The sequence below is a fragment of the Arabidopsis lyrata genome, assembly GCF_000004255.2.
Source record: "Arabidopsis lyrata subsp. lyrata unplaced genomic scaffold ARALYscaffold_8, whole genome shotgun sequence".
In the NCBI taxonomy this organism is placed as follows: Eukaryota; Viridiplantae; Streptophyta; class Magnoliopsida; order Brassicales; family Brassicaceae; genus Arabidopsis; species Arabidopsis lyrata.
Window position 1 is genome coordinate 18409813 of NW_003302548.1, and position 25058 is coordinate 18434870.

At 41.7% G+C, this 25058-nt stretch overlaps 10 protein-coding genes across 16 annotated transcripts; 6 read left to right on the forward strand and 4 right to left on the reverse strand.

The window, feature by feature from the left end:
• Positions 1-214: 214 nt before the first annotated feature.
• Positions 215-3113, forward strand: LOC110230249 (reticulon-like protein B21). The gene is made up of 8 exons (XM_021032494.1): positions 215-1484; positions 1578-1637; positions 1752-1854; positions 1955-2029; positions 2137-2284; positions 2364-2433; positions 2528-2593; positions 2668-3113. The coding sequence occupies exons 1-8, from the start codon at positions 563-565 to the stop codon at positions 2979-2981; spliced, it is 1758 nt and encodes a 585-aa protein (XP_020888153.1). The 5' UTR covers positions 215-562; the 3' UTR covers positions 2982-3113.
• A 165-nt stretch (positions 3114-3278) lies between these two features.
• LOC9302318 (RNA polymerase II C-terminal domain phosphatase-like 4) lies at positions 3279-5662 on the forward strand. 3 transcript variants are annotated; one of them, XM_021032503.1, is made up of 8 exons: positions 3279-3404; positions 3533-3711; positions 3829-3884; positions 3972-4084; positions 4176-4356; positions 4509-4798; positions 4894-5079; positions 5167-5662. In XM_021032503.1, the coding sequence occupies exons 2-8, from the start codon at positions 3563-3565 to the stop codon at positions 5533-5535; spliced, it is 1344 nt and encodes a 447-aa protein (XP_020888162.1). In that variant the 5' UTR covers positions 3279-3404; positions 3533-3562; the 3' UTR covers positions 5536-5662. The 3 variants fall into 3 exon arrangements, with proteins under 3 accessions (XP_020888162.1, XP_020888169.1, XP_020888174.1); XM_021032510.1 differs by having other exon boundaries at positions 3563-3711; XM_021032515.1 differs by lacking the exon at positions 3829-3884 and having other exon boundaries at positions 3312-3404; positions 3563-3711.
• A 99-nt stretch (positions 5663-5761) lies between these two features.
• Positions 5762-6824, forward strand: LOC9300620. Of its 3 annotated transcripts, none has more exons than XM_021032528.1 (4): positions 5762-5892; positions 5986-6137; positions 6227-6371; positions 6550-6824. In XM_021032528.1, the coding sequence occupies exons 1-3, from the start codon at positions 5808-5810 to the stop codon at positions 6353-6355; spliced, it is 366 nt and encodes a 121-aa protein (XP_020888187.1). In that variant the 5' UTR covers positions 5762-5807; the 3' UTR covers positions 6356-6371; positions 6550-6824. The 3 variants fall into 3 exon arrangements, with proteins under 3 accessions (XP_020888187.1, XP_020888198.1, XP_020888192.1); XM_021032533.1 differs by having other exon boundaries at positions 5764-5891; positions 6000-6137; XM_021032539.1 differs by having other exon boundaries at positions 5762-5891; positions 6000-6137; positions 6227-6824.
• Positions 6825-7133: 309 nt separating this feature from the next.
• LOC9300621 (transcription factor bHLH82) lies at positions 7134-8676 on the reverse strand. Its single transcript, XM_002866198.2, has 5 exons — positions 8265-8676; positions 8036-8182; positions 7897-7962; positions 7686-7820; positions 7134-7599 (listed from the first exon to the last, which is right to left on the reverse strand). Exons 1-5 carry the CDS (start codon positions 8460-8462, stop codon positions 7252-7254), a joined length of 894 nt encoding a protein of 297 aa, XP_002866244.1. The 5' UTR covers positions 8463-8676; the 3' UTR covers positions 7134-7251.
• Positions 8677-9041: 365 nt separating this feature from the next.
• Positions 9042-10335, forward strand: LOC9302319 (protein RTF2 homolog). Its single transcript, XM_002864499.2, has one exon. The coding sequence runs from the start codon at positions 9141-9143 to the stop codon at positions 10203-10205; it is 1065 nt and encodes a 354-aa protein (XP_002864545.1). The 5' UTR covers positions 9042-9140; the 3' UTR covers positions 10206-10335.
• Positions 10336-10353: 18 nt separating this feature from the next.
• On the reverse strand, positions 10354-12164 carry LOC9300622 (trafficking protein particle complex subunit 5). Its single transcript, XM_002866199.2, has 8 exons — positions 11974-12164; positions 11634-11722; positions 11460-11523; positions 11223-11300; positions 11052-11128; positions 10894-10960; positions 10696-10803; positions 10354-10602 (listed from the first exon to the last, which is right to left on the reverse strand). Exons 1-8 carry the CDS (start codon positions 12043-12045, stop codon positions 10570-10572), a joined length of 588 nt encoding a protein of 195 aa, XP_002866245.1. The 5' UTR covers positions 12046-12164; the 3' UTR covers positions 10354-10569.
• Positions 12165-12282: 118 nt separating this feature from the next.
• Positions 12283-17726, forward strand: LOC9302320 (FIP1[V]-like protein). 2 transcript variants are annotated; one of them, XM_002864500.2, is made up of 9 exons: positions 12283-13170; positions 13678-13907; positions 14021-14147; positions 14226-14294; positions 14424-14564; positions 14718-14819; positions 14925-16544; positions 16741-17235; positions 17472-17706. In XM_002864500.2, exons 1-9 carry the CDS (start codon positions 12394-12396, stop codon positions 17526-17528), a joined length of 3618 nt encoding a protein of 1205 aa, XP_002864546.1. In that variant the 5' UTR covers positions 12283-12393; the 3' UTR covers positions 17529-17706. The 2 variants fall into 2 exon arrangements, with proteins under 2 accessions (XP_002864546.1, XP_020871134.1); XM_021015475.1 differs by having other exon boundaries at positions 12285-13170; positions 16741-17726.
• A 79-nt stretch (positions 17727-17805) lies between these two features.
• Positions 17806-21262, reverse strand: LOC9300623 (glycerophosphodiester phosphodiesterase GDPDL6). The gene is made up of 9 exons (XM_002866200.2): positions 20990-21262; positions 20768-20894; positions 20383-20679; positions 20193-20302; positions 19603-20101; positions 19200-19520; positions 18974-19113; positions 18417-18900; positions 17806-18336 (listed from the first exon to the last, which is right to left on the reverse strand). The coding sequence occupies exons 2-9, from the start codon at positions 20877-20879 to the stop codon at positions 18035-18037; spliced, it is 2265 nt and encodes a 754-aa protein (XP_002866246.1). The 5' UTR covers positions 20880-20894; positions 20990-21262; the 3' UTR covers positions 17806-18034.
• Positions 21263-21667: 405 nt separating this feature from the next.
• On the forward strand, positions 21668-23924 carry LOC9302321 (VAMP-like protein YKT61). 2 transcript variants are annotated; one of them, XM_021030684.1, is made up of 7 exons: positions 21668-21995; positions 22136-22209; positions 22273-22362; positions 22485-22589; positions 22807-22872; positions 23060-23146; positions 23632-23924. In XM_021030684.1, the coding sequence occupies exons 1-7, from the start codon at positions 21803-21805 to the stop codon at positions 23680-23682; spliced, it is 666 nt and encodes a 221-aa protein (XP_020886343.1). In that variant the 5' UTR covers positions 21668-21802; the 3' UTR covers positions 23683-23924. The 2 variants fall into 2 exon arrangements, with proteins under 2 accessions (XP_020886343.1, XP_020886335.1); XM_021030676.1 differs by lacking the exon at positions 22136-22209 and having other exon boundaries at positions 21671-21995; positions 22265-22362.
• Positions 23925-23926: 2 nt separating this feature from the next.
• LOC9300624 (temperature-induced lipocalin-1) lies at positions 23927-24978 on the reverse strand. Its single transcript, XM_002866201.2, has 2 exons — positions 24353-24978; positions 23927-24270 (listed from the first exon to the last, which is right to left on the reverse strand). Exons 1-2 carry the CDS (start codon positions 24725-24727, stop codon positions 24085-24087), a joined length of 561 nt encoding a protein of 186 aa, XP_002866247.1. The 5' UTR covers positions 24728-24978; the 3' UTR covers positions 23927-24084.
• Between the last annotated feature and the right edge of the window lie 80 nt (positions 24979-25058).

Sequence of the window (25058 nt, forward strand, 5' to 3'; positions counted from 1 at the left end):
TTTGATCAAAATATGAGTATACATGATCCATGTGAATAGGGATAATACTAATAGTCTTTCACTTAAATCTCGTGAGGTACATGAAGAACAAAAAAAAAATAGAGGAAGAGGAAGCAATTCAATTGTTAACACATGCTGATTGATAGATAACGTAAACTTTATGAAATAAAGTAAAAACAAAAAGTAATCAAATTAATTAAGTTAGAAAAAAAAAGGAAAAGTAAAAAAGTAGAGAGATTGTGATCATAAACCTTAATGATTATGTTTAAGTAGGCATCTTTTGCAGTGCAACCACATGCAAAGGCTTTAGGTTAATTAAAAGCAGTAGCTAATTATCCAATTTGGTGATCTCTAGTCTCACCTTCATGAGACAAACATAGGTCCCCTCCTCTGTCTGATCTAACAACCCAACTCCAAATTCTGCTTTATGGTAAATTAGATGAAAATCAATTGCCTTTTGGTGCCCAACAACCTCCATTTTCCTTCAGCTTCAAGGCTCATCATCATTACCACTTTCAAATTAACAGCTAGGAGTCTAGGACAGTGACATAAAAGACAGAAAATGGACCCAAGCATCAACAGCAGCAGAAGACGGAGAATTGGAGGAACCGCAGGCTCTGTTTGCGAAACGAGAATGCAGAGCGACGACGAAGTTAGTAATAACGCCATTGTTCTTCATGTTACAAACGAAGACAAGACTTCTTCTACTAAGCAAATGAGCTTAAAGGAGGAAGCTTTAGGGGTTAATGGAAAGAGACGGACTTGGAAGTCTAGAGCGTTCGATGTGAAGAACCCATCAACACTTGAGATTGTTCGAACCAATTCTTTGAAGGTGACGAGGCCGAGATCAATTGGTACTCCTCCGATGACGCCGAGGAGATCGTTATCTAGTAATGACTCCAATGAGAAGAGTCCGAGTTTGTCGGTGGCGGCGAAGAAGGCGAGATCTGATTCTGTAGAGGGGATTGAGAAGACTACTCCGGGTCGGGTTAAGAAGACCCGATCGGAGCTCTGCACGACGATCGTTAAAGCCGGTGAATTTGATTCAGTTGCGTTGAGGAAAGTGAGCTCATTGCCAGTTCCTAATTCTGAGAAATCTGATAAGAAAACAGAGCATGTAGTTGATGTACCGAAAGAGGAGACTATCAATGAGAATTCAAAGATCCCAGAAGAAGTCAAGGAGTTTGGTGTTTGTCAGGAGATGATCGTATCTGCTAAATCGAACGAAGATGAGCAGATCAATGATGGCGATCACGAGGAAGATGATGAAGAAGAGAAAGAAGAAGAAGTGGAGAAGAAGAGTGTTGATGTGAAAGAGATGAATGTAGCCAAGGAGAACAGAGTTGGTGTTGAGATTAAAAAGTTGAGTCAATTCCAAAACAGAACATCTCCATCTCCGTCGTCCATTCGTAAAATTTCACCTCCGGTGATCAAAAGGGCAACTTCCGTTTACTCGGTCCCACCAAATTCTACTTCAAGCACAGGTTTTTTAATCCGAATTTCAATGTTTTGTTTTATCGGCCGCTATTCGCCTACTCAATTTCGATGAATCCTCTGTTTTTCACGACTGTTTCCAGATAGATTTGCAGAGCAAGAAGACAACTTTACTCAGTCGCAGAGCAAATTGCAGAGTCTGGGTGAGATTCTCACTCAATAGTTTACCCTGCATAATTCCATATGATTCATTCTGTTCAGTAAAATACATAATTTTTACTCTGAAAATTCTAAATTCTCAAATGAAATTTGGACAGTGGATCTAGTGATGTGGAGAGATGTATCAAGGTCGACGCTTGTGTTCGGCTTTGGGACATTCCTCATCATCTCTTCTTCCTACGCCAATGATCTCAATTTCAGGTTTTTTTTTTTTCTTTTCTCAATTGATCAAGGAGATGACACACATGTTAGTTTTAACTTTTAAGTAGTATGAAACTAAAATGTGAATGAATATGTACAGCTTCATATCGGTGGTGGCGTACATGGGACTCATATATCTCGGCCTCATGTTCGTATTAAAATCACTGATCCACAGGTTTGATACATAGAATAGACCCATTTTTCTCTTTCTCTCTCTCTCTTTTTTTATCTTTGCATGTTGTTTCTGTGATTGTGTTTGAAACGCAATAATAATGGACGCAGGGGAATGGTGGAGGAGGAGAGACATAAAGTGGTTGGAGTTAGAGAAGAAGATGTCAAGAGGATGCTCAGACTCATAATGCCTTACCTCAACGAGTCTCTGCATCAACTCAGAGCTCTCTTCTCCGGTGATCCATCCACCACCCTCAAGGTAAGTCTTGTTCTTTCTTTCTCTCCATCGTTTCCTCTTTCTCCCTTGAACTAAATGAAGAGGAGATGATGTTTTGCAGATGGGAGTGGTGTTGTTTGTCTTGGCCAGGTGTGGCTCTTCTATCACTCTTTGGAACCTTGCCAAATTTGGTACCTTCACAACTCTAGACATTCAAGAATTCTTGTTTTAAGAAGTGGTGTGTGTAGATTTCTGACTTGTGAGTGTTTGTTTACGTGAGGACAGGCTTTTTAGGAGCATTTACAGTGCCTAAAATCTTCATATCATACTCAACCCACTTCTCCGCTTACGGTAAAACTCCTTTTGTATCTTTCAGTTACATCTTCCTTGAGACATTTTAATCAAACAAAGTTGTGTACATTCAGGAAATTTCTGGATGAGGAGATTCAGGGACGCATGGGAATCTTGCAATCACAAAAAGGCGGTGTCTTTGGCGCTCTTCACCCTCGTGTGGAACCTCTCCTCCGTCACTGCCCGTGTTTGGGCAGCATTCATGTTACTAGTCGCCTTCAGATATTATCAACATAAGATGATTTGGACGACTGATCAAGCTGATGATGATGATGATGAAAATGTAGTAGACGAAGAAGAAGAAGAAGAAGAAGAAAAAGAACAAGTCCCTAAACACAAAATGGCTCCTCATATGATGATGCCTAATAAACTCAAGAAAATTTCCTAATTGTTTGTCCTCCCATATATAAACAACATTTACTATGTAATTTCTTTAATTTTTAGTTAGGGTTCCTCTGATACTTCTCTATACACAGCTTCTATACAGTTAATAATGTGAATCTGATACTTGTTCTTCTAAGTAGTATCTACTATCTAACTCAAAGCTGCAAACTTGTTTTTCCATTCTCTTAAACTTGGTTAGGCTTGCGTAATCCAAGACATAATAATCTTAATTAGGCTTCTAATGGGCCCAAAACGGGCCTTATTACATAAACTAATCAGCTTTCGTGAAATAACAAATCGGAGAGAAGTTGAAAGCTTTACTTTTTCACTTTCACGGTTGCACACCGTCGCGGCATCTCCACTCTTTCCTCTCAAAACTCAGAATCACGATTTTGAGGTTCTCTCGCCTCAGGCGAACAAGTTTAAGGTATCACTCTCCATGTTTCTCTACGATTTCAATTCGAATTCCATGTGATTTTTTGTCTCTGTTTGTGTTTAATTTAGGGTTTAGTCAATTCGTGACTTTGATTTGCGTCCATTCTGGAAATTTCTCAGATTTTAGTTCTTGTTGTGAGTGGGTTTCAGATGAGCGTAGCAAGTGATTCTCCAGTTCATTCATCAAGTAGTAGTGACGATCTTGCTGCATTCCTTGATGCTGAACTGGACTCTGCCTCAGATGCTTCTTCTGGACCCAGCGAAGAAGAAGAAGAAGCCGAGGATGATGAAGAATCTGGGTAAATTTCACTCTCATTATGTCATGCATTCTCTCTTATTGAATCTTCAAACTCTCTACTGGTATTTACAGTGTGTGTGTATATTTTGTCAAACCATGTTTCTCAATCATCTTTTAGGTTAAAGAGACGAAAGTTAGAGCATTTAGAAACTGTAGACGAAGAGGAGATTGAGGGTGAAGCTCGCTTTATTCATTCAGCCTTATTTTGTTATCTGTCGTTTGTTCTATTTATATCAAATTTTGAAACTGTCATGCTCGCAGAAGCATCCTCAAGTAAAGGTGAATGCCAGCACCCAGGATCATTTGGGAATATGTGTTTCGTCTGTGGACAAAAGTTGGAAGAAACCGGTGTTTCATTTAGATACATACACAAGGTATCCCAATTTATTCAATTACCTTACAAATTTCCCTTAAATCAAGTCTTGGTATATTTATTAATGAGCTTTGAGAAATCTGTTTTCTTAGGAAATGAGGCTCAATGAAGATGAAATCTCCCGGTTGCGTGATTCAGATTCGAGATTCTTGCAACGCCAGCGGAAGTTGTATTTAGTTCTCGATCTAGACCACACACTGCTTAATTCAACCGTACTAAGGGACCTGAAACCAGAGGAGGAATACTTGAAAAGCCATACACATTCTCTTCAAGGTGATACATTCAGCTACATTGTTTTGCTTCTTTTCTATCAAATGTGATCTTTGTGCATGGAACTTCATCTTGGATTTTTCCTTCTGTTGGTCCACGTAGATGGTTGCATGTGTTGTACTTCTAAGAACCTTTTGATTTTTTGTTAATCTCAGATGTTTCCGGAGGCAGTCTTTTCATGCTGGAATTTATGCACATGATGACCAAACTGAGGCCATTTGTTCACTCATTTCTAAAAGAAGCCAGTGAGATGTTTGTGATGTACATATACACAATGGGAGATAGGGCATATGCGCGACAGATGGCGAAGCTACTGGACCCCAGAGGAGAGTACTTTGGTGATCGGATCATTTCTCGGGATGACGGCACAGTGAGACATCAAAAGAGTCTAGATGTGGTGCTTGGACAAGAAAGTGCTGTTCTGATTCTTGACGATACAGAGAATGTAAGTATGTTGTGTGATTTGTCAATGTTTCAACTTTCATGTAACTTTTAATCAGGATATTGAGTTGTACTGATGATACTTGGTTTGATGCACAGGCGTGGCCAAATCACAAGGACAATTTGATTGTGATAGAGAGGTATCACTTTTTCGCTTCGAGCTGCAGACAGTTTGATCACAAATACAAGTCTCTATCGGAGTTGAAGAGCGATGAGAGTGAACCAGATGGGGCACTTGCAACAGTTCTGAAAGTCCTAAAACAAGCGCATGCTCTATTCTTTGAGGCATGCCCAAATATATATACATACTGGATCTAAATAAAACTTATATTTTGACTAGTTTGTTTTTTTGATTGTTAATGTTTCTTTCAGAATGTGGATGAAGACATATCAAACAGAGATGTTAGGTCAATGCTGAAACAAGTGCGTAAAGAGGTACTCAAAGGATGTAAAGTAGTGTTCAGTCGGGTGTTCCCAACCAAGGCTAAGCCAGAAGATCACCCTCTGTGGAAGATGGCTGAAGAACTAGGAGCCACCTGTGCAACGGAAGTGGATGCATCAGTGACACACGTGGTGGCTATGGATGTGGGAACAGAGAAGGCACGTTGGGCAGTAAGAGAGAAGAAGTATGTGGTTCATAGAGGATGGATAGATGCAGCTAATTACCTGTGGAAGAAGCAGCCAGAAGAGAAGTTCAGTTTAGAGCAGCTCAAGAAGCAACAAGTAGCGGAAGAAGAGTGATTTATAATGAGAAAGAAGTGATGACTTTGTTGTTTAATTGATTATGAATCTATGTCCAAAGTAAAGTTTTGTAATGTACATTATATCTGATCTTTCTCATATTTCAACAAGGTCCTAATTTTGTTCATTGCTTCGTCTATGCTTGTTTGACAAGGTCAAGGTGACAACTTTGTTGGGCCGGGCCTAACTGGGCCGTATATTTATGTCCCTCGTCTAGTTTCATTTGTCTGTTTGTTTCTGGTTCTGTTTCCGTCTTCTTCGCTTAGACATCCATGGCTCTCGATACGTACGCGTCGTCGAACCCTAATGAGGTTCATGAGGATGTTCTTCTTAAAGCTAGAGATGCTTGCTACAAGGTCCCTCTTTCTCTTTCTCTCTGCTTTTCGTTGTTGTGAATATATACTGATTGGTGATTATTAGGTTAAAAAAATGTAATCGTTGGAGTGATCCTTAAATTGGTGCAGGCCAGAGATGCTTTTTACGCTTGTCTAGAAAAGGAATCTGGTAAAAAACCAACTGAAATCGCGACCGTTGGTCTTCTCTACCCTAAGGAGTGTAGCAATTCTAGAACCCAATTCGTCAACAACTGTCGCTCCTCTTGGGTACTACTCTCTTTCAATTTAGTTTTGCAAATTGCAATCTTTGTTTGATTTGCTTGGGAATTAATGGAATCGAATGAGAGAATTTGCAGGTGAAGCATTTCGATAGAGAGTACTGTAGAAACAAGAGAGTTCAAAGGCTGTTGGATGATGGAGATGAGAGGAAAGGTCCAATGTCACTTCCTCAGCCTTACACTTTCAAGCCTTCCCCTTCCACTTAGAGTCCTTCCTTTCCTGGTATTTCTTAATTCTTTCTCAACCTGTCCTTATTTGACTTCATTCCCAGATTCTTTAATGTTTTCTATGTTTGCATACTTCCTTTATGTTCTGTGTTCTTACCATTATTCTTATGATCAAGCTTTTTACCTTGTTTTTGAGTAGATCATTCAGGGTAGCTTTTGTTTGTCTTTGTCAGGTGTTAAGGACTCTCTCTCTATTGAGGAAGATTACAATGGTCAAATACTGTTCCTGAATCATTTTCTTTGCCTAGTGTTTAGATCTTATTTGCGTTGTAAGCCTTTTTCCATGGGAATAAAGTCGCACATTTCAAGACCCTGATTATTTGCCTTTATTTCTATTGCACAAAACGTTTGTTGATCAATCTGCAAGTATCTAGTACACACTATTCTGAGTTGCATTATATGTGTGTATAGAACCTGATTGTTTGGATGTGCAACTGATTGTTCATAAGTGTTCAAGAAACTTAGGAAAGTTAGGCGTGTGTGTTTTCTTCTGCCAGGGGTCTTTATTCGCAATTTTGGTATCGAAATTAGCGGGGCCGGTTCAAGAATTTGGGCCTATCTATAATAATTACGAGAAAGTTGAAGAATCTTCGACTTGAATATTATACTGTTTCCACGAACCACGACTGAGCCAACAATGTTAAGACACTAGTTTCGTTAAACACGTTGACACAGCGATTTGGGAAGGTAGTGGAACGCATGTCTCTAACTTTCCGGTCCCACCACCCACACACGTATACGAATGTTCCGGTCTTGTCGGTTTTGTTCTTTGTCGTAACCGTTTTATATTATTTTTGCTTAACAGTGAAAATAGTAAAAAGATTGGGAGTGTTTGACTTAAACTGAGAAAATGAAACACATGAGTATTCTATGGTTCAGGCCTTGGAGGCAGATACATCATCCATAGTAGAGGAGGCTTCAGGTGCAGCAACTGCAGTTGCTGTTACATTTGAATCCTCTGCTGCTACGGCATTGGAGATGGGGTTAAAGAGAGATCCACGAGAGTGAGTAGTTGATGATGATATCGCGGTTGCGAGAGAGATTGGCATTAAGCAAAGCCCCTTCCCTTGAAGATACTGCATTGCTGATCCCATATCTTCTTCCATCAGTTTTGCCACTCTTTGTTCTGTTGACCTTAGGCTCTCATTGGATGATCCTGTAACGTTTCCATTCCCATTTAAGCCATTGCACGGTGCAGTGAGGGCATTGAGCCGTCCTCCAGCCTACATTATCAAAAACCATGATTATGATGGTGATTGGTGATGCCACTATACAGATGTAGAAAGCCATAGGAGACTAAGAAACTGACCTCTGCGGAGAGACCATTTAGGCGTGGACCAACTGCTCCTGCACCTCCCAATCTGCTCATGCTTAGTACTTTGACTTGAAGCTGAAGGAACCTAACATATTCGATGATCTCGTCCAACATTGATGCCTTATCCGTCTGCATCTCATCATCAACCAATTCGGTTATTATTCAGATCAAGACAAGAGTTATAAACCAAGAAAGTAGTGAGTACCTTGTTGGTGTTGGGAACCAGTTCTTGGAGAGACTTCATACGCTCTGCGATACGTTCCCTCCTTAGCTGTCCAAAACCATACAATCAGAAACACAATATAAGACAAGGAAGGAGATGGAGGAAGTGAATAATGAGATACCCTCTCAGCGATACTGTGAGGATCGGTGGCTTGGCCTCTCCTGGCTCGAACCCTTGGCTTTTGACGAACAACAGGTGCGCTCGTGGTCGACACTGTCCCTTGTGCCTGTAACCCTTCTTGGCTTCCCATTGTTGGACCACCTGACTCCTGCATTGACAACAACAACACAAAAAGATCAGAAACATTCTTAGATTTTGAGGGTTATGATGTAAGATGATAATTTTGGCACCTGAGGGTGATGGAACTGGTCGGGGAAGGGAGCATCGACGGCGAGAGCATGGAAAAGAGATTGCGGTGGAGGAGGAGGAGGAGGAAGAGATGGATCCCAACAAGGAGGGAGAGAGGAGAGCATTGACATGGAATCAAGGAAGAAGTCATTGTTTTGGTTTATGAACTCTCCCTTTCCTTCTCCATTCCCATTTTCCATCTCTTCTTCTTCTTCTTCTTCTGTCTTCTTCCTCTGTTCCCTCCCCTGTTTTTATTCTTTCAAAACATTTTGATTTCTAATTTTTTAATTTAATTGCCGTTTCTTTTTCCTTTTTTAATATTTACTCCCTTAAATATTTTAGTATATTAATATGTATCTCGAATCTCTCAAATATTATCTCACAAAAGTCGTACGTCGCCGGCCTCTTTGTATAATTGTTTTTTGTTGTTAAATTATCCTAAAAATCTAAAATCCAATTCTCTATTTAATCGAATCTGTATACAATCCATATTTTACATTTTTTTTGGTTTTCATTTACTTCAAATTTATAATCTTCATATCTTATAAACGTTTTGTCCTTTCGATTGATTAAAATGTTCTCAATTTTGCATTTAATCATATTTTGAAAACAAATTTATGCAAATTCAAAAAAATAAAAACCAAATTATAGCGCGAGAAAACATCGCTGTAAATGAAAAGGCCCAAACCCACAGAGAAATCGTTAAGCTCAAAGCCCAAATCTCAAGTGGCCCACTTCATTGATAAGTCGGTCCAGCTTATATACACTCAAACTTACTTTGATTTCCTTTTTCATCTTCTCTCTCCTCGACCCCTAAATTTTCAATCACCGACCAAAATTGATCGGAAACCTAGAGCTCTTCGTATTGTTCCGCCACCATGCATTGCCGGCGCCAGATCTTCGTCAAATCTCCAGACTGTCAACAAGTCTTCGCTCTGCAATTGGATCCTTCGCAATCTGTATTAACTCTTTCCGGTATCACTTCCTTACTCGAATCGTCGCAGCGTAATTCGTTATCGGATTTCTCCGTTGCTCTAGATGGGAAGCTTTTGAATGGCTCTACACGGATCCAAGTATCTAAGCTTCCTTCTGTATCCATGCTCACTCTGTTCCCTCGCTTCCGTGGAGGTGGAGGAGATGGAGGTGCGACGGGAGCCGAATCTCGCGATTGCTACCTGAATATGTACGCGGAGAAGAAACCTGACAAGGTTGATCCGAATGAGCAGAGGCTCTCCAAATGGTTGAATTGTGCTTTGTCTAACGAACCTTTGGCTGAGCCTTGCGTGATTGATCTACTCGGGAATTTGTTCAATAAAGAAGCTTTGGTACACGCTTTGTTATCTAAGAGGTTGCCTAAGCAATTCTCGTACATTAAGGGCTTGAAAGATATGGTGAATATTAAGCTTACGCCTGTTGCTGGTTCTGATGGATCATCGCAAGATACGACTAGTTCCCAGTTTCAGTGTCCGGTCTCAGGGCTTGAATTTAACGGAAAGTACAAGTTTTTCGCTTTGAGGGGATGCGGACATGTGATGAGTGCAAAGGCGTTGAAGGAAGTGAAGTCTTCGTCTTGTTTGGTGTGTCACGCGGATGTCAAAGATTCTGACAAGATTGTGATCAATGGTACAGAGGAGGAAGTGGATTTGTTGAGGGAGAGGATGGAGGAGGAGAAAGCTAAGCTGAGAGAGAAGAAAGGTGTCTCAAAGAAGAGCAAGAACGGTGCTGCTGTGGTTGCTGATACAGGAGCAAAGGTCGCTAAGAGACAGATGGATGATGGGAATGTCAATGGAAATGGTATCACTGTGAAGAAATTCAAGGCGGGGGATAAAGTGCCGGTTAATGCTACTAAGGAAGTCTATGCTTCTCTCTTTACTTCCTCCAAGAAGAAGTCTGATTTCAAGGAGACTTACTCTTGCAGGTCAATTCCTCTTGGCAGGAACTGATTTGTTGGACAAATGTTGTTTACCTTGCTTGCTTCATTTGCTCTGTAATCTGTTCTGATTATATTGATATATCAACTTGCTTTGTAATTTCGCCACTGGATAATATAATGTGTTTCTTTTTCTTTCGCAATTGGTAAAAACATAAACATGTTTGCATCCACAGTGCTTAAAACTAGTAAAGTGTTGTATCATAAGTTGCAATTGTAAGGATATGTATGTTGTTTACATCCATGCACGGGACAATGGCTTTGCAGCTCAAATCAAAATGTTATATAGTCATCCAAAAACAGATAGCAGATTTGCACAAGCAGTTCACATAAAGCCAATAGTTCCCAGATCATGGCAACTCGTGACCATAGTGCTCTCATTGACTTAGCCGTGCCTCTCTTTTAAGCACCTGTGAAGCATAGATGGAAGAATAAAACAACTATCAAGATTAAGTTTTTTCCACAGAGCTAGTTGAGGAAAAGAGATGAATGTAGGCATTAACCTCCTCAGCAAACTTGATCAAAATGGTAGTTCGAGGACGTTGTTGTCCTTCAATGGGTACAAAATGAGCCGTTACCACAGCAGGAAACCCAGCATTATCCAAAACTCCCTGCATAGAGGAAACCGTGTCTGGCTCATTATTCTCTTCCTCAACCAATAATTTAAATACTATTCACGAATATGTCAAGGGAGCACTCACCTTCACTATGCCGGCGACGAACGCCCCGCAGTTGAATGTTCCCATGTCTTTTGGAATCGAAATGAACCTACACTTCCATATTTGTTATCAGTTTTCTTCACCATAAACAATCGCATTATCTCAAAAGTGTTTATGGAAAGTGCTGGAGCAGTCTAAACCTGTTGACGAGAAGCTCCTTTTCACTGATCATGTACTCATCTTCATGTTCTGTTCCTTTTTCAAGTGAATCAGCAACCTATGGAATGTTCGTTAAGGGAGAGTTAGAATCCAGAAACAGGCATGTCCATAGAAAGACTCAATAACCAATTCAATTTGAAATCACCACTCACCTTTCCAAACAACACTTTCCACACTGTACTGTGGACGAAAGACAGAATCCCCAGTAACCGTGTCTCTCTTCGGTTTCCCTGAAACAATAAGATAATATGTCCATAACAAAGAGCGACAGTTGATAGAGCTCTGCATTGCTCTTACTTGAACAAAACTTATAAGAAAGGGAACGTTTTCTTTTCAGTCTTTTAGGCAACACATAAAAGTAAGAATAAGATTGCAAAAACAGGATATACCTTCTCCCGGTTGCAAAGAAGCTCTAGAACTCGAGATCCAACTGCATACCCAGCATCCTCTAGTCTGATAGCCATCATTAAGAAAATAAGAACACATTGTTGGGTGATGGAATGTGAATGATTCAGAGTAAGAAAACCAAATCATAAGTTGTTCAGAGAAACCAATCAGCTCACCTTCTTTCAAGTTCAGCTATATTGTCAACCTGGGTTTGATTGTACTGAACGAGCTCCGAGAATAAGAAAGCAAATGCGGTCAAGCTCACCTACAACACAAGTACAATTCCAAAAGAACTAAAAATTTTCAGCAGATGCTCGAAAGTGAATGATCACAATAAAGAGATCAAAGAGGAAGATCGAAAGCCGAGAGATTTGAAATCGAATCCTCCCACAACTATTAGATCCGGATCCATATCGAACAATGTCCTCAATTTCCCTACTTAGTTCAGTGTCAAACTCTCTGAGCAAAGTTCCGAAATCAGAAGAGAAAAGTGGATCTACGGAGCGAAAAAGTTACCTCTTGCTTGCCTTTGCTGAGAGGCTTGTCAAGGACGTTGGAGTACTGCTTCATTTTCCCGACTCCGATCATCTTTTTCGATTCTCCGGTGAGAACGAGCTGACCAGAACCCTAAACACAGAAGTTTTCCGGTGAAAAGAATCTCGACCTGGTTTTGTTTATTTCGACCTGGTTTGTCTTTTGGTTCGATGAAGAAAGTACAAAAAAAAAAAAGAGTTTTATCTTATAAGTATGTTTTTATTAATTTTAATTTTCACTAATCCTAATTTGTGTAGTAAAAAAAGTAAATAGACCCTAGCGATGATAAAAAGAAGCCGAGACTTGTTGAGAAAGAAGCCCTTAGCTTCACCGTCTCTCTCTTTCTCGTGAGCTTCTTTCGAATCGGCCGTTCTTCTTCTTCTTCCAATATCTCTTACTCCAATGGAAGAAGACGATGAGTTCGGAGATCTGTATTCCGACGTTCTCCAGCCGTTTCAACCTCCCGTTGTTCTCCCACCTCCGCCTCCTCTTCCTCTTCGTTCAATCGACCTCAACCTCCGATCCCAAGATCAAGACGTCACAGAACCTAATTCAGCTTCAATCTCTAGGGTTTCCGACAACGATGCTTTAAAATTATCCACCACGCTCTCTCAGGACGCGACTCGTCAAGCAATTGTCGATGGTGGCGGCGACGATAAGGACATGAGCTTTGATATCGAAGAACCCGATGCCGATTCTACACCTACGATTCCTGGTCTTTTCGTCACCGCTTCTGAAGCTGGAGCGTTACCTGGTTTGGCTACAGATCGAGGCGTTTCGCAAGTTACGACAAGAATTGAGCAGCAGGTTGGTGGTGGCGGCGATGGACAAGGAGAAGGAGATGATTGGGATAGCGACAGTGAAGATGATTTGCAGATAGTGTTGAATGATAGTAGCCGCAACGTCATGATCGGAGGAGCTGATAGAAGATCAAGGATGGGAGACAACGAAGATGACGATGACGAAGATGATGAAGACCCACTTGTTATAGTGGCTGACACGGATCCAAATCAACCGATGGAGGAGCAGCTGTGGGGAGAAGATGGTCTGCAAGGGATTGAAGGAGATGGCAAAGATGGAGGAGAAGCTGGGAAAGGAAGTGGACCAGGAGGTGCTACTGGACCGCCCAAAGCAGGGTATAGCAGTCATGGGTATCATCCGTTTCATTCTCAGTTTAAGGTCAGTGTCGATGCAACACTGTTGTCACTGGTCAGATTACTTAGTAGCTGGGGTTCTTGTCGTGACCCTGTTTTAGTATTTATAAATTCTGAGTGCATATATCCTTTGTACTTGTACCTAAACCTGAATGAAAATGCAGAGTGTGTTAATCAAAGAAATTGGAGTCTGCTTCTAGATTTTGACACACCATCTCTATACTTGCTAACCAAATACCGGGTGTTTGGTCATAATATTAAGAATGTGAAAGGGAGATAATAACCTAATCACTTTCTCTCTTGTATATCGAAATCCTACGCCACCATCAATTGTAATTCCTTACAGTTGGCAATTGAAGAAGAGGACTGTACGAAGAATAACCAATTTCTTGAGACCCTAACTAACTTTATGAAGCCAACATCCCTTCAAAGAATTTTTTTGTTCTTTTGGAGTAATCATACCGACGTTACACCGAAACAAAATAAGGGTGGTATTGATCTACTTAACATAAACATTATCTTTTTCTTGCAGTATGTAAGACCGGGGGCAGCCCCCATTCCTGGAGGTGCTGCATCTGTTGGTGGGACCTCCTCAGGTCAAGTTCGTCCACCCGCCAACCTTGGTCCTTTGGCTGGTCGTGGCAGAGGAGATTGGCGTCCACTGGGAATGAGAAATGCTTCTGCTGCACAGAAAGGCTTCCATCAGCCTTGGGGTAGTAACACAGCAGGGCGGGGACTGGACTTTACTCTTCCCTCTCACAAGTAATTTTTCATCTGTTCAGGAGCTGGAGATATTAGTAGCTAAGGCTATCAATCTTTTTGACTTATTTTGTTCTTTGATTCTTTTATTTGATGTCTACTCTTGTGTTTTTTAGGACTATATTTGAGGTTGACATAGAGAGTTTTGAAGAAAAGCCTTGGAGATATCCAGGAGTTGATATGACAGACTACTTCAACTTTGGACTAAATGAAGAGAGCTGGAAAGACTATTGCAAACAGCTGGTAATTAATAACTGTGTTTCATATCCTTATTTCTGCGGATAAAGAGTACTAAGCGGAGCATCTTTTAATTTCATACAGGACCAACACCGTATCGAGACTACGATGCAAAGCAGAATACGCGTTTATGAAAGTGGTAGAACGGATCAGGTAAAGTGGATCTTAGCATATATTGTGGCGCTTACGAGCTGATTATTCTTTGCAGTTGGACAATATTTTGTCTACCTCAGATACAAAAGGTGACTATACATTCCTAATCATTCTCTTGTACAATGATAGGGTTATGATCCAGATCTACCGCCAGAGTTAGCTGCAGCAACAGGCGCGCAGGGTGTTCCAGTTGATTCTTCAAATTTAGTGAAGCCAGACTCTGTTCAAGGCGATTCAGCTAAAGTACCAGCCAATGTTCGACCTTCACTAGTATGATTTCTCCTTCCTTTGCTTTCATTTTAAAGTAGAATTGTCAATATGAGGTTCATTATATTGTATATCACCATGGTAACGTTGTGGCTGGACAATTTTCTTGTGAGTTTTAAAAGCTTGAGAGTATTTCTTGAATTTGTTTTATCTCAGCCCCCAGGAAGACCAATACCTGTGGAGGCTGGTTCTGGTGAACGTCTGCCATCCATTGATACACGTGCTCCTCGAATGCGTGATCTAGATGCTATCATTGAGGTTGAACAAGTTTCAAATTTCTCTTGATTTTGGTTTACTGGTGAGGGCATCTTTGCATGCTGTATATACTGACTGCTACTAACTGCTATTGATTTTTATTGCCAGATTGTGTGTCAGGATTCACATGAGGATGAACCCTCGGGTGAAAATGGCACAAATCAAGCTGATAGTAGCCTTCCTGAAGAAAATGTCCCAGTTGAGACTAGTTATGTTAACAGCAGGAGACCTGACACGGAATCTGCTGAACATAGTCCTGCGCAGGATGAGCCACTGAAAAATCTTCTCAAAAAGCAAGACGATGAGATCTCTAGAAGCACAGATAGTGGCCAGAGTTTTCGTTCATCGTCTCCTGTTGGAGACAGAGGCACAAGGTCATCAAGTGTTGATCGCGAAAATGTGGGAGGTGAAGCTGGCAAAGATGTTGAGATGGGGGAGGAGCATAAAATGAGTTCTAAATTCCCTCAGTCAGCAGTTCAAGAAGATGATGGAGGGGAATCAAAGACGGAGAGGAGTAGTGAAAGCAGCAAAGCAAGATCTGGAAGTCACAAAGATTATCAGCAATTGAAGGATGGTGCAGAAGAGGAAGTTATTCAAGATAAGCATTATACTCGACCAGCTAGCAATAGGAAACAGCACGATAACAATGCACCACATCAGAGCAGAAAGAATCAGGACAGAGGGAAGGAAGTGGAAAGAACACGAGCGGCGAGCAAAGGTGGTAGAGAGAACTCTAATCCCCATATGGAGCTTGATTCTAGTTATATCTACTCAATTGCAAACCGCGAGGATTTTGATAAAAGAAAAGAGCGAGATGTTGACGGCGGGGTCTGGCGCAGGAAAGAAGATGACCCATACAGTAGAAGAGGTGGGGATGACGGGTCTAGAAAAAGGGATCGTGAAGATGATCCTGGCTTTAGGCAGAGGGGTAAAATGCGAGAGAATGAAATACGCAGCAAAGATGACCATGTTCCTTCCAGAAAGCATATGGATGATGCTGGTATGAGAAATAATTATGAAGCGGATGATCACATTAGCAAGAGGAGGAAGGATGAAGAATACTTGAGAAGAAGCCGGCCTGAAAAAAATGAAATCTCATATGGTCAAAGAGAATCAATCAGCCGCCTGAAACGAGAACGTGATGATAGGTTGGAGCACCAAAAGAGAGATGTCCAACATAAAATTAGAGATGATTTTGACGACCACAGTTCTCTCAGGCACAGAGATGATATCTATATGCAGAGAGATGGAAACGAGAGGTTGAGGGAGCGTGATGATTTGGATAAATTGAAGCTAACTCACGAGGATGGTATATCAGCACGAGGAAGAGAGAGGCAGGTGGCTGTAAGGGCCCACAGAGGTTCAGAAGACCGACTATCAAGGATGAAGGATGAGTATAAAGCTTCTGACAAAGATCATCTCACCAAAGATACATTAAGGCATGCTAAACAGACAAAGAGAAGGGACTACCCTGGTGAAGAAAGTTCTTCCCATCATAGAGGACATGAAGACTTCTCTGCACGGACAGACGACATTGTTAACAATGAGAAAAAACCAAGGCAGGAGAGGACAGGTGCTAAAATTGATAAGTTTATTGATACTTTGGATGGCCAGCGATTGCAAGACAGAAAACATAAAGATTCTAGACGAAAGATTAAAGAACAGCGAGAGGGCACAGAATCATTGAGGAGCAAGCAAGGGGAGCAAAATGGCAGTTCCGTAGTGACAGTATGCTCCATCAGCCTATGAATAGTTTTTATATCTTATCCAAGTTTTGAAAACTGCACATAGCATGTTTATTGTGAATGCAATATATCCCGCAGAGTTTTTTGTTCTGTTGCCTAACTTACCTAAGATATTTCATGGTTTGGTCAATTTTATTCTGCTTCACGGTCAGTAGTGATGTTTCTTTCATATCTTTCAGGGCTCAAAAGGAACAAACGAAGCAAGGAATTGCAGGAGTGAAAACCCACAGCAGCCTAACCCCACCAAAAGACACAAGGAAAATGCATCCTCTGGTGATGAGCTACATGATTCAAAGAGAGGACGTACAAAACTGGAGCGTTGGGCAAGCCACAAAGAGAGAGATGATACTGTCTCTGCCAAGTCATCATCCATTTCCTCAAAGCTTGAAGAAAAGGACAAAAACACTAACGGCAGGCTTAGTGAACCTGTTCATGGTTCTATTAGCAAGAGCCGGGATGTAACTGAAGAGAAAAGTGGCCATAACCTTGCAGAGACCAAAGATGGAAGCGAGAAGGGACCAGGAGACTGGCACTTGGACACGGTTGAGAAACTCAAGAAACGCAGTGAAAGGTTCAAGCTTCCAATGCCCACGGAGAAAGACACCACAGGAGTTAAGAAAATGGAGTCTGAGACACTGCCCTCTGCAAAAATTGAAGGCCCTGTGGATTCAGAGGTGAAAGCAGAGCGGCCAGCAAGGAAAAGACGGTGGACGAGTAGCTGAGAGTCATAAACTGGAGTTGAAATAAAAAGCGATGAACTGGCCCTCTTCGGCTGGGTTGAGGATAGTTTGATTCTCAATGTAGCTTCCGATGCTTAAACGGATGACATGGAATTCTCCCATCCCACGGGGCAGTTGTAGCAGTAATGCCTTGGAAGATCAAGCTCAATGGAGATTAATTAGGTGATTAGGGAGAGTATGTGTGGGATGAGCTAAGTTGTGTAAGAATAGGGAGGGAATACGCTTAAGGATGACTCTGAGAGAATACTCTTGTAGAAGTTGATGTAACGTTTGTCAAAGATTATTGGTCTTTTAGATTTTTGTTCTTATACTTAGCGCCTCCGGAGAGAGCGAGAATATTTTAAAAATACTTAACGGCACTGTATCATATACTGTTGTAATTTTGTTACTATTTTTATTTTGTAATCGGCCTTTGATGTCTTGATCATTGGTGTTTTCTTTTCGCAGGTTAACAATGTCAAGATATCAGAGAGCAACAACTATGAAAGTAGAGACTCTTCGTAATGAAATATGAACGATTATCAAGATTCAAAATCTCTACCGAAATCAAACATTCCTATGACAACAAAGAAAGTTTCTGTAGAGCTTTTGATCTACAACAACAAATCACTGTTTGCTGCATATTTTGGTTAACGTGAGTAAAAAAAATAGATAGCTCAAGTTGTGTTTAGTTTGAATACTATGAGGGCAAACATGTTACAACCTTTGAAGTTATATGGAGTGATCAATCTTATTAGGCTGTATATAGGATTCCCAAAGCCATCATTGCCAGCAAGGAAAGGCTGAGATTAGCAGCAGTGGCACCGGTGCCTGAAGAAGGAGGAGTATGTGGCGGACCTTCTCCAGTTCCATTGGAGGAGGCCATGTTTGCAACCGGGGGCAGAGGCGGATCAATCACGTCTTTGGCATCAAGAGGTGGGTTTGGCGCACTAGCTGGTGGTTGTGCTTCCTTGTCTGCAACGGAGAGTAGAGCGCCAGCTTCTGCAGGTAAGATGGCATAGGGCTGGTCTTTGTTTAAATCTGAGCATGGACTCCCTGCATTTGCATCAAATATAATTGATCAGCCTTATCTTTGTAATGTGCATATATATATTCTTGTAGAAGTTTTAACTTACTTAAGTATCTGGTTGCGGTGGCAGGGAACTCTGTGATTACTCCATCGACGCCACTCCCTGCAATGAATGTTGCAAGCTCTACCGTAGGATCAGAGAAGTAGTCGAACGCTATGGAGATGTACTCATTTCTTAGGACCGAGACGTAAACAGAGATATTCGCTTTGTGCATTTCCTCTACCACGTTAGTTTTTCCTGTGGCAAAGCTTTGGGAGACGGTGACGAGGGAGGTTCTCATGAGATTGACAGCATCTGCGTGCTTCTTGATTTCTTCGACGGATGGCTTAGGAGCATCTCCGATCTCCTTGTCGATACTCAAGACTCTAGTGTAAGGAGGGACAGCCTCGAAACTAGATAGAACTGAACTGTCATCCGACTGAATCAAAACCTTCTGAGTTGATTGCTTGTCGAGTGTGGAATTGGTCAGAGCAGACTTGACTGCGTCTACGATTCCTAGGCCTTTCTTCGAGGCTAAATAAGCAGCATTCTGTCAACAAACAAAGTGTTAGTGGAGCTTCCTTGTGTTAATCAAGGAGCATTTGGAAGTTAAAATGGCTTACCTCAATGTTGATTAAAACTCCAGTGACTGCCTTTTCTTTGCTGAGCTCAAGGAAGTCCGCAAGAGTCGTGAACTTCCCAGCGTTCTTGTTTGCTGGATTTCTCAGGAAGCCCGTGGAAGTGAAGGGGTTCTCGATTTGTGCTGAAGACAAAGATACGCCAATCTCAGTGATTTAGTTGAGAATGAGATAGTTTCAGAAATCTAAAGAAAAGAAATCAGTTTCTTACGCTTCACAGACTGTATCTCGGCCCATGTAAGATCAAAAGAGAAAATGCCGTTGGTAGGCTGGATCTCAGGAACGCTGGTGGCTCGGGACATGAAAGTAGTCATGGCAGTGGTGCTTGCTGTGAGGTCTGCAGCATCATGGCAGAAAGCGATTCCATCTTTAGACATCTGAACAGAGCAGTCGATCACATCTGCTCCATCGTCGATTGCTTTCTGGTAAGCCAGATCAGTGCAGCCTGGATAGTCCCCGCTTGCTCCATTGTGAGTTATAACTAATGCATGCCCTGCTTTTGGGAGATTGCCCTTTTGGTGAGAAAAGCAAGCTGCAAGAACACATACGCGTGAGGCGTTAGCTTGTTTCTAATAATCATATATATGATGAGGGTAGATAGCAAGTCATCTCACTGATGGCTTGTGATGCTGTTGGTGGAAAGTCGGTGATGACGCCATCAACAGAGAACTCGCCATTGTCCACAAACTGGAGATACTCAGTGGAGGGATCGTAGCTGTAGTTGAAGCTAGTGCGCATGTCGTTGGCAAACCCAGAGGCATAGACCTCTAGACCGGCTTTATGGGCATCAGCCACAAAAGTGGTGGCAGGCTTAAGGTACTTAGCTGAGTCAAGAGGCCAAATGTAGTCTTTGGGGACAAGAACGCCTGAAGCAAAGGCCTTGATGGCTGCGAGGTTCTGCTGAAGCTCGCTGTACTTCTTGTTTGTGGTGGGCTCAATTGCCTCGGGCTCTTTGAACTCGAATATGAGCTTTGTCTTGGCCCTGCCTGCGTCCATCCCAATGCTCTTCAAGAAACCTATCTCTGGAGATGAAATGACATTAATGCCGCGGAATCGCAAGCTTCTCAGGTACTCGGCTGCGCTCAGCTTGTGTTCCATGTAGAAGGCATCGTACTGCACATTTGTATTGTTTGATTTTTTCGATGAATCAACAAGAACCCTCCCAATGTTGGTTAATCATGTGCACAAAGAGAAGAAGAGATACCTGAACGCTCAACCAGAACTTGGGAGGCTTGGTTCCGAGGACGTCCTCCACTGCGGAAACCGGCATTTGGCCGTCGAAGATGCTGGGCCGAGAGAAGATGTTTTGGACCACTGCTCCAGAATACAAGAAAAAGTGAAAAGGTGTGGTAGTGGGGAGTATTGGAGGAAGGAAAAGAGAAGAGAAGACATACGAGAGACATTGGAGAAGATGGTGTCGGCATCGTAATCAAGGACAAACCAGCCCTTGAGGTCCTGACCGTTGACCTTGTAGGTCTTCTGGGCTTTGGGGAAGAGCGAGGAGATGGTGGTTGCATTGTCAAGTCTGATATCTGACAAGCAAAGGCCCACACCGTCCTTAGTCATCTGAAGGTTGCACAACATTGTGAGGCCAGGCGAGCTGGTGCTAACAGCCATGTCGTTTGCAGGGGCGCTTGACTCAGGGAAAAGACCCGAGAAGCCGCCTCTGGCCACAACGGCAGGCTCTTGTCCTGGAAGACAAAAGACAGGTACGGATTCTTAGAAACAAACAAACAACATGGTATGCAATATGGGCATACTCTGTAAAAGGATGGTCACCGTTAAGGGTAAGCCATTTCTTGGCAGGAACAGCCGCGGCAGCAGCAGGAGTCTTGGGTGCCGCAACACAGGAGTGTAAGAAAAGGGAGAAAAGAATGAAAAACCTCAGCATCTCTTGTGATTGATCCTGCATTTGTGCCCCAATAGAAAAAGCAAAGCCAGAGATACATAAACAAAAACAGAGTTTTCACATTAAAGAAAATTGTGAAAGAGAGATCTTACAGCGAGAAAAGAACATGAATCCCCTCTTCTGCTTGTTTTCCTCGTTTGGTTAGAGGAAGGAAAAAGAAGAGAAGGGGTGATGGGTCAAACAAGGTTAATTAATGGTAAAAAAAGTAACTTGCTCTCTCATATCCCATTTATGGCCATTTACTCCTTTCTATTTTTATCTCTTTTTCCCCTCCATTCCCTTCTTAACCGCTTTTCCTTTTTTTTATGTTTTCGTACATCTTCTTTGCACAATTTTATCTACCACCACTCAAAGTTTTGTTAATTTTACATGTTTTGGACTTTATACTACATTCATTTGTCATATATGGGGAATTTGGACCAAACCAAGTTGGCCAAACCGATACTCCGTTAATAAGAAAAGGCGATTGGCAGCAGAAATTATAATATTCTTTGGTTTTTGATTCGGTACAATCTATACCGATCAGTTTTTGCCTAAACATAACATTCTTAAAAATCCAATTCTCTGTTGGAAAAACCCAAAATCTCCGGTCCAATTCAGCATCAATAATATTTCCTAAAGCGAACCGAGATTGTCCACATAGAATTGAATTGAACCAAAGTGATTTTGTTTACTTCAAAGTTCAAACGTAGAATATGTTTATTTATTTATTTAATTAAATGGATATAGCGAATAAGAAAAAAAAAATGGTATATATTCATTATTCAATGTTAAAGAGAAGGCGTCTGGTTCGACACCTCAAAACTTATTTTGCCTTAAGCATCTCCGACTTAGTTTCCAGGTCCAACGCCTCTTCTCCTCTCCTCCTCGCTTCCTTCTCACGCAACCTTCGATCCACCGCAGCTATGAAGATCACCGCCTTACTGGTTCTCAAGTGCGCTCCCGAAACTTCTGATCCCGTTATCCTCGCCAACGCTTCCGACGTCTCTCACTTCGGTTATTTCCAGCGATCTAGCGTCAAGGAGTTCGTCGTCTTTGTCGGTCGCACTGTCGCCAGCCGAACCCCTCCTTCCCAGCGCCAGTCTGTCCAACACGAAGGTTCTTCTTCTTCTTCTTCTTCTTCTTCTACCTCTAGATCGATTGTTTTTGAAGCTTGTTTCTCCTGGATCTATGCAATCTCTTTTCCTCTTTGCCTTTTTATTCGACTTCTTAAGATTCGGATCGGCTTTTCGATTTAGGATGTGCACCTTTTCTGATTCTAGATCTTCCTGGATTATGCCCCGGCTTTAATTTCACGCGATTGCAGCTTTTTGTTCTTGTCCTCGATTTTGGGATAATTAGGGTTCGTGTTTTTGTTTTTGATGTAGAGTACAAGGTTCACGCTTACAATAGAAATGGCCTTTGCGCGGTGGGGTTCATGGATGATCATTATCCTGTTCGAAGTGCTTTTTCTCTTCTTAATCAGGTATCATTTCTACGTTTAAAGTGCTTCTCAATGCATCAGTCGTTGTTGTTTTCCTGTAGTTTAATCTCTTAAGAATCTATGTTCTCGTCGAGAGGAAATGATTCTGTTTGCTTTTGTCTCAGGTCCTAGATGAGTACCAGAAGAGTTTTGGTGAGGCATGGAGGTCTGCAAAAGAAGACTCCAGTCAGCCTTGGCCATACTTAACTGAAGCTTTAAACAAATTTCAGGTTCTTCCCTTGTGCAACTCGTTTTTGCCTGTGAATCTTGTTAAAAACTATAGTTATATTAAGCTCAATTAGGTGGACATTAGAATCCAATCGAATGATTCTTCACGAATTAATTTTACTAGCCCCATTGTTTTATGACCAAGTTGATTTTGGATTTTAAGTGATTAGAACTTATATATATTGGTTTTGTGATTGACCCTGTATTTGTAATCTTCAGGACCCAGCAGAGGCTGATAAGCTGTTGAAAATCCAGAGGGAGTTGGATGAGACCAAGATTATCCTTGTAAGTGCTGTCTCCGGTCCTCTCTTGTAGACCCTTATACATAGAAAAGAAAGTTCCAGTAAACATGCCAATTATACATAAATGCTGTTCTGTCGATGAGTTTACTTTCTTCTGAAAAACACCAAAACAAGAAGAAAGTCTTGCAGTTATGATGGATGTCGACTGAATTTTTTGTTCTGTGTTGTAGCATAAAACCATTGATAGTGTTCTAGCCCGTGGTGAGAAGCTGGACAGCCTAGTGGAGAAGAGCTCAGATTTAAGCATGGCATCACAGGTAACATTCTACCATCGCATACTAGAAATCCCCATATCTATATATAGATCACTTTCCTGTTTTCCCTGTCTCGGTTTCTGAGCATAGTTGGTTAACACGTTAGAAAGGGTAGGACATGAGCGGGTTGTTGATAGATAGAGGAACTATTGCATGTTATTGTTGGGGTAGATAAATAGAGGAAGAATGTGGATTTAGAAAACGTTCCAGTTGCTCTTGAATACCTTTTTTGAGAAAAGCTTTCTCCTTCAGCCCGCAGTAGTATACCCCGACATTTGAGTGCAGTTTGGACTATATAGTTGGAATTAACCAATTAGGTTTACGAAGATTCATAGGAAACTAGGTTTTGCTATCTCATCTGATCATGCGGAGGAACATATTGATTAGTCATATCATCTGCAATCACATGATATTCATCGTTATTGAGATAGGTAAACCAAGTTTACTTCCAGCATGAGAATCTGATTTGGTTGTTTTGGTTGGAACAGATGTTTTACAAGCAAGCGAAGAAAACAAATTCATGCTGTACTATTCTGTGAGCTGCTTGCTACTCTGGAAGAGTCCTGGGTATATAGTCAACCAAACTTTTGCTGGGGGGAGACTGTTTTTCTATCGTCTATCTACTATACATATAATTCCGTCTGTAGTTTGCATGCATTATTTGATATTCCATAAGACTCGAGTCGTGTGGTGTGTTTATCCAAATACATAATGTCACTGCTGCAAGATTTCAATTGTGTTTGCCAGATTATCTGATTGAATTTGTGCGCGCTTCCTTATGAGTTATAATATGACAATAGAGATGACTTTTGCATATAGATTTTAGATGTTGCAAATAGACAAAAACAGATGGACGATAACTAGAGTAGACAAACGAGGTAATATATTACACAGACAAAAGAGTAAAGAGGTGAAACGAAGTCTTTTGTGTGTTGAGTAATCTATTTGCCGAAGAGAGATTTGAACCACCAAATGCCCTTGGAGTCTTCAGGGGCAGTGTTGGACTCAGGTGGTGTGTCACTCTGAGGAGTCTTGTGAAGCTTGCCGATATCGTAACCTTCCTCCACCGCCTTCTCCACCAGTTGCTTATACGTCTCTTCCTCCATATGCGCCGTCCTGCTCAATATCTACACCACCCACAAAACTTAGTCAATCCTTTTTGGGATCATTTCGATTATTATTTACAGACAAAAATGAAAAGGTACCAACCCAGAGATAACTCCTGGAAGGCTGGCCGATGAGAGCGTGCTGGTAGTCAGGATCGATGTAGAGCACCCAGTAGTCGCCGGTGACGGGAATGATTGGGAGGAAAGGAGGAACGTAGAACTTGACTTTGAGCTTGGCTTCGTCGCTTTTAGGATCGGCCTTATAGGCGCTGCCTTCGATAAAACCCCTCTTTCCGTTGCTCCACGTTTCGTTCAAGACGTGCACCGTACCGTCGGGGTTAAGGGTGTAGGTGGCGCGAGTGTCGACGCCGTTCTTAGGCTGAAACCTTGAGGGGAAAGAAGCAATCTCGTACCAACGGCCCATGTATCTCTCCAAGTCGAGCCCTTTCACCACCTGCATCTCTTTCTTCTCTGTCATTTCTCTTCTCTTTTCTTTCTTCTTCTCTAAGATTTCGATGTTTTCTTTGAGGTAAAAGGATAAGACGAGAGATTCATTTCTTTATAGGGAAATAGAAATATCAAGGAGATTTCGCTGGGACGAGAGGATGACACGTGGAAAGCGTGTAGGGCAAGGGTTCTAGTAGCGTCTAGCAGTTACAAATGTGAATAAAGGTGGAGGACACAAATGTCTCTTTGTTCTGTTGGAAGAAGGATACAATACAATGGGCCACACAGTCTCATTTTGATTTGACTTCCTCTAGCCGTTTCTCGGCCCCACCAAAATATCGTATCGACATGTAAATATCTCT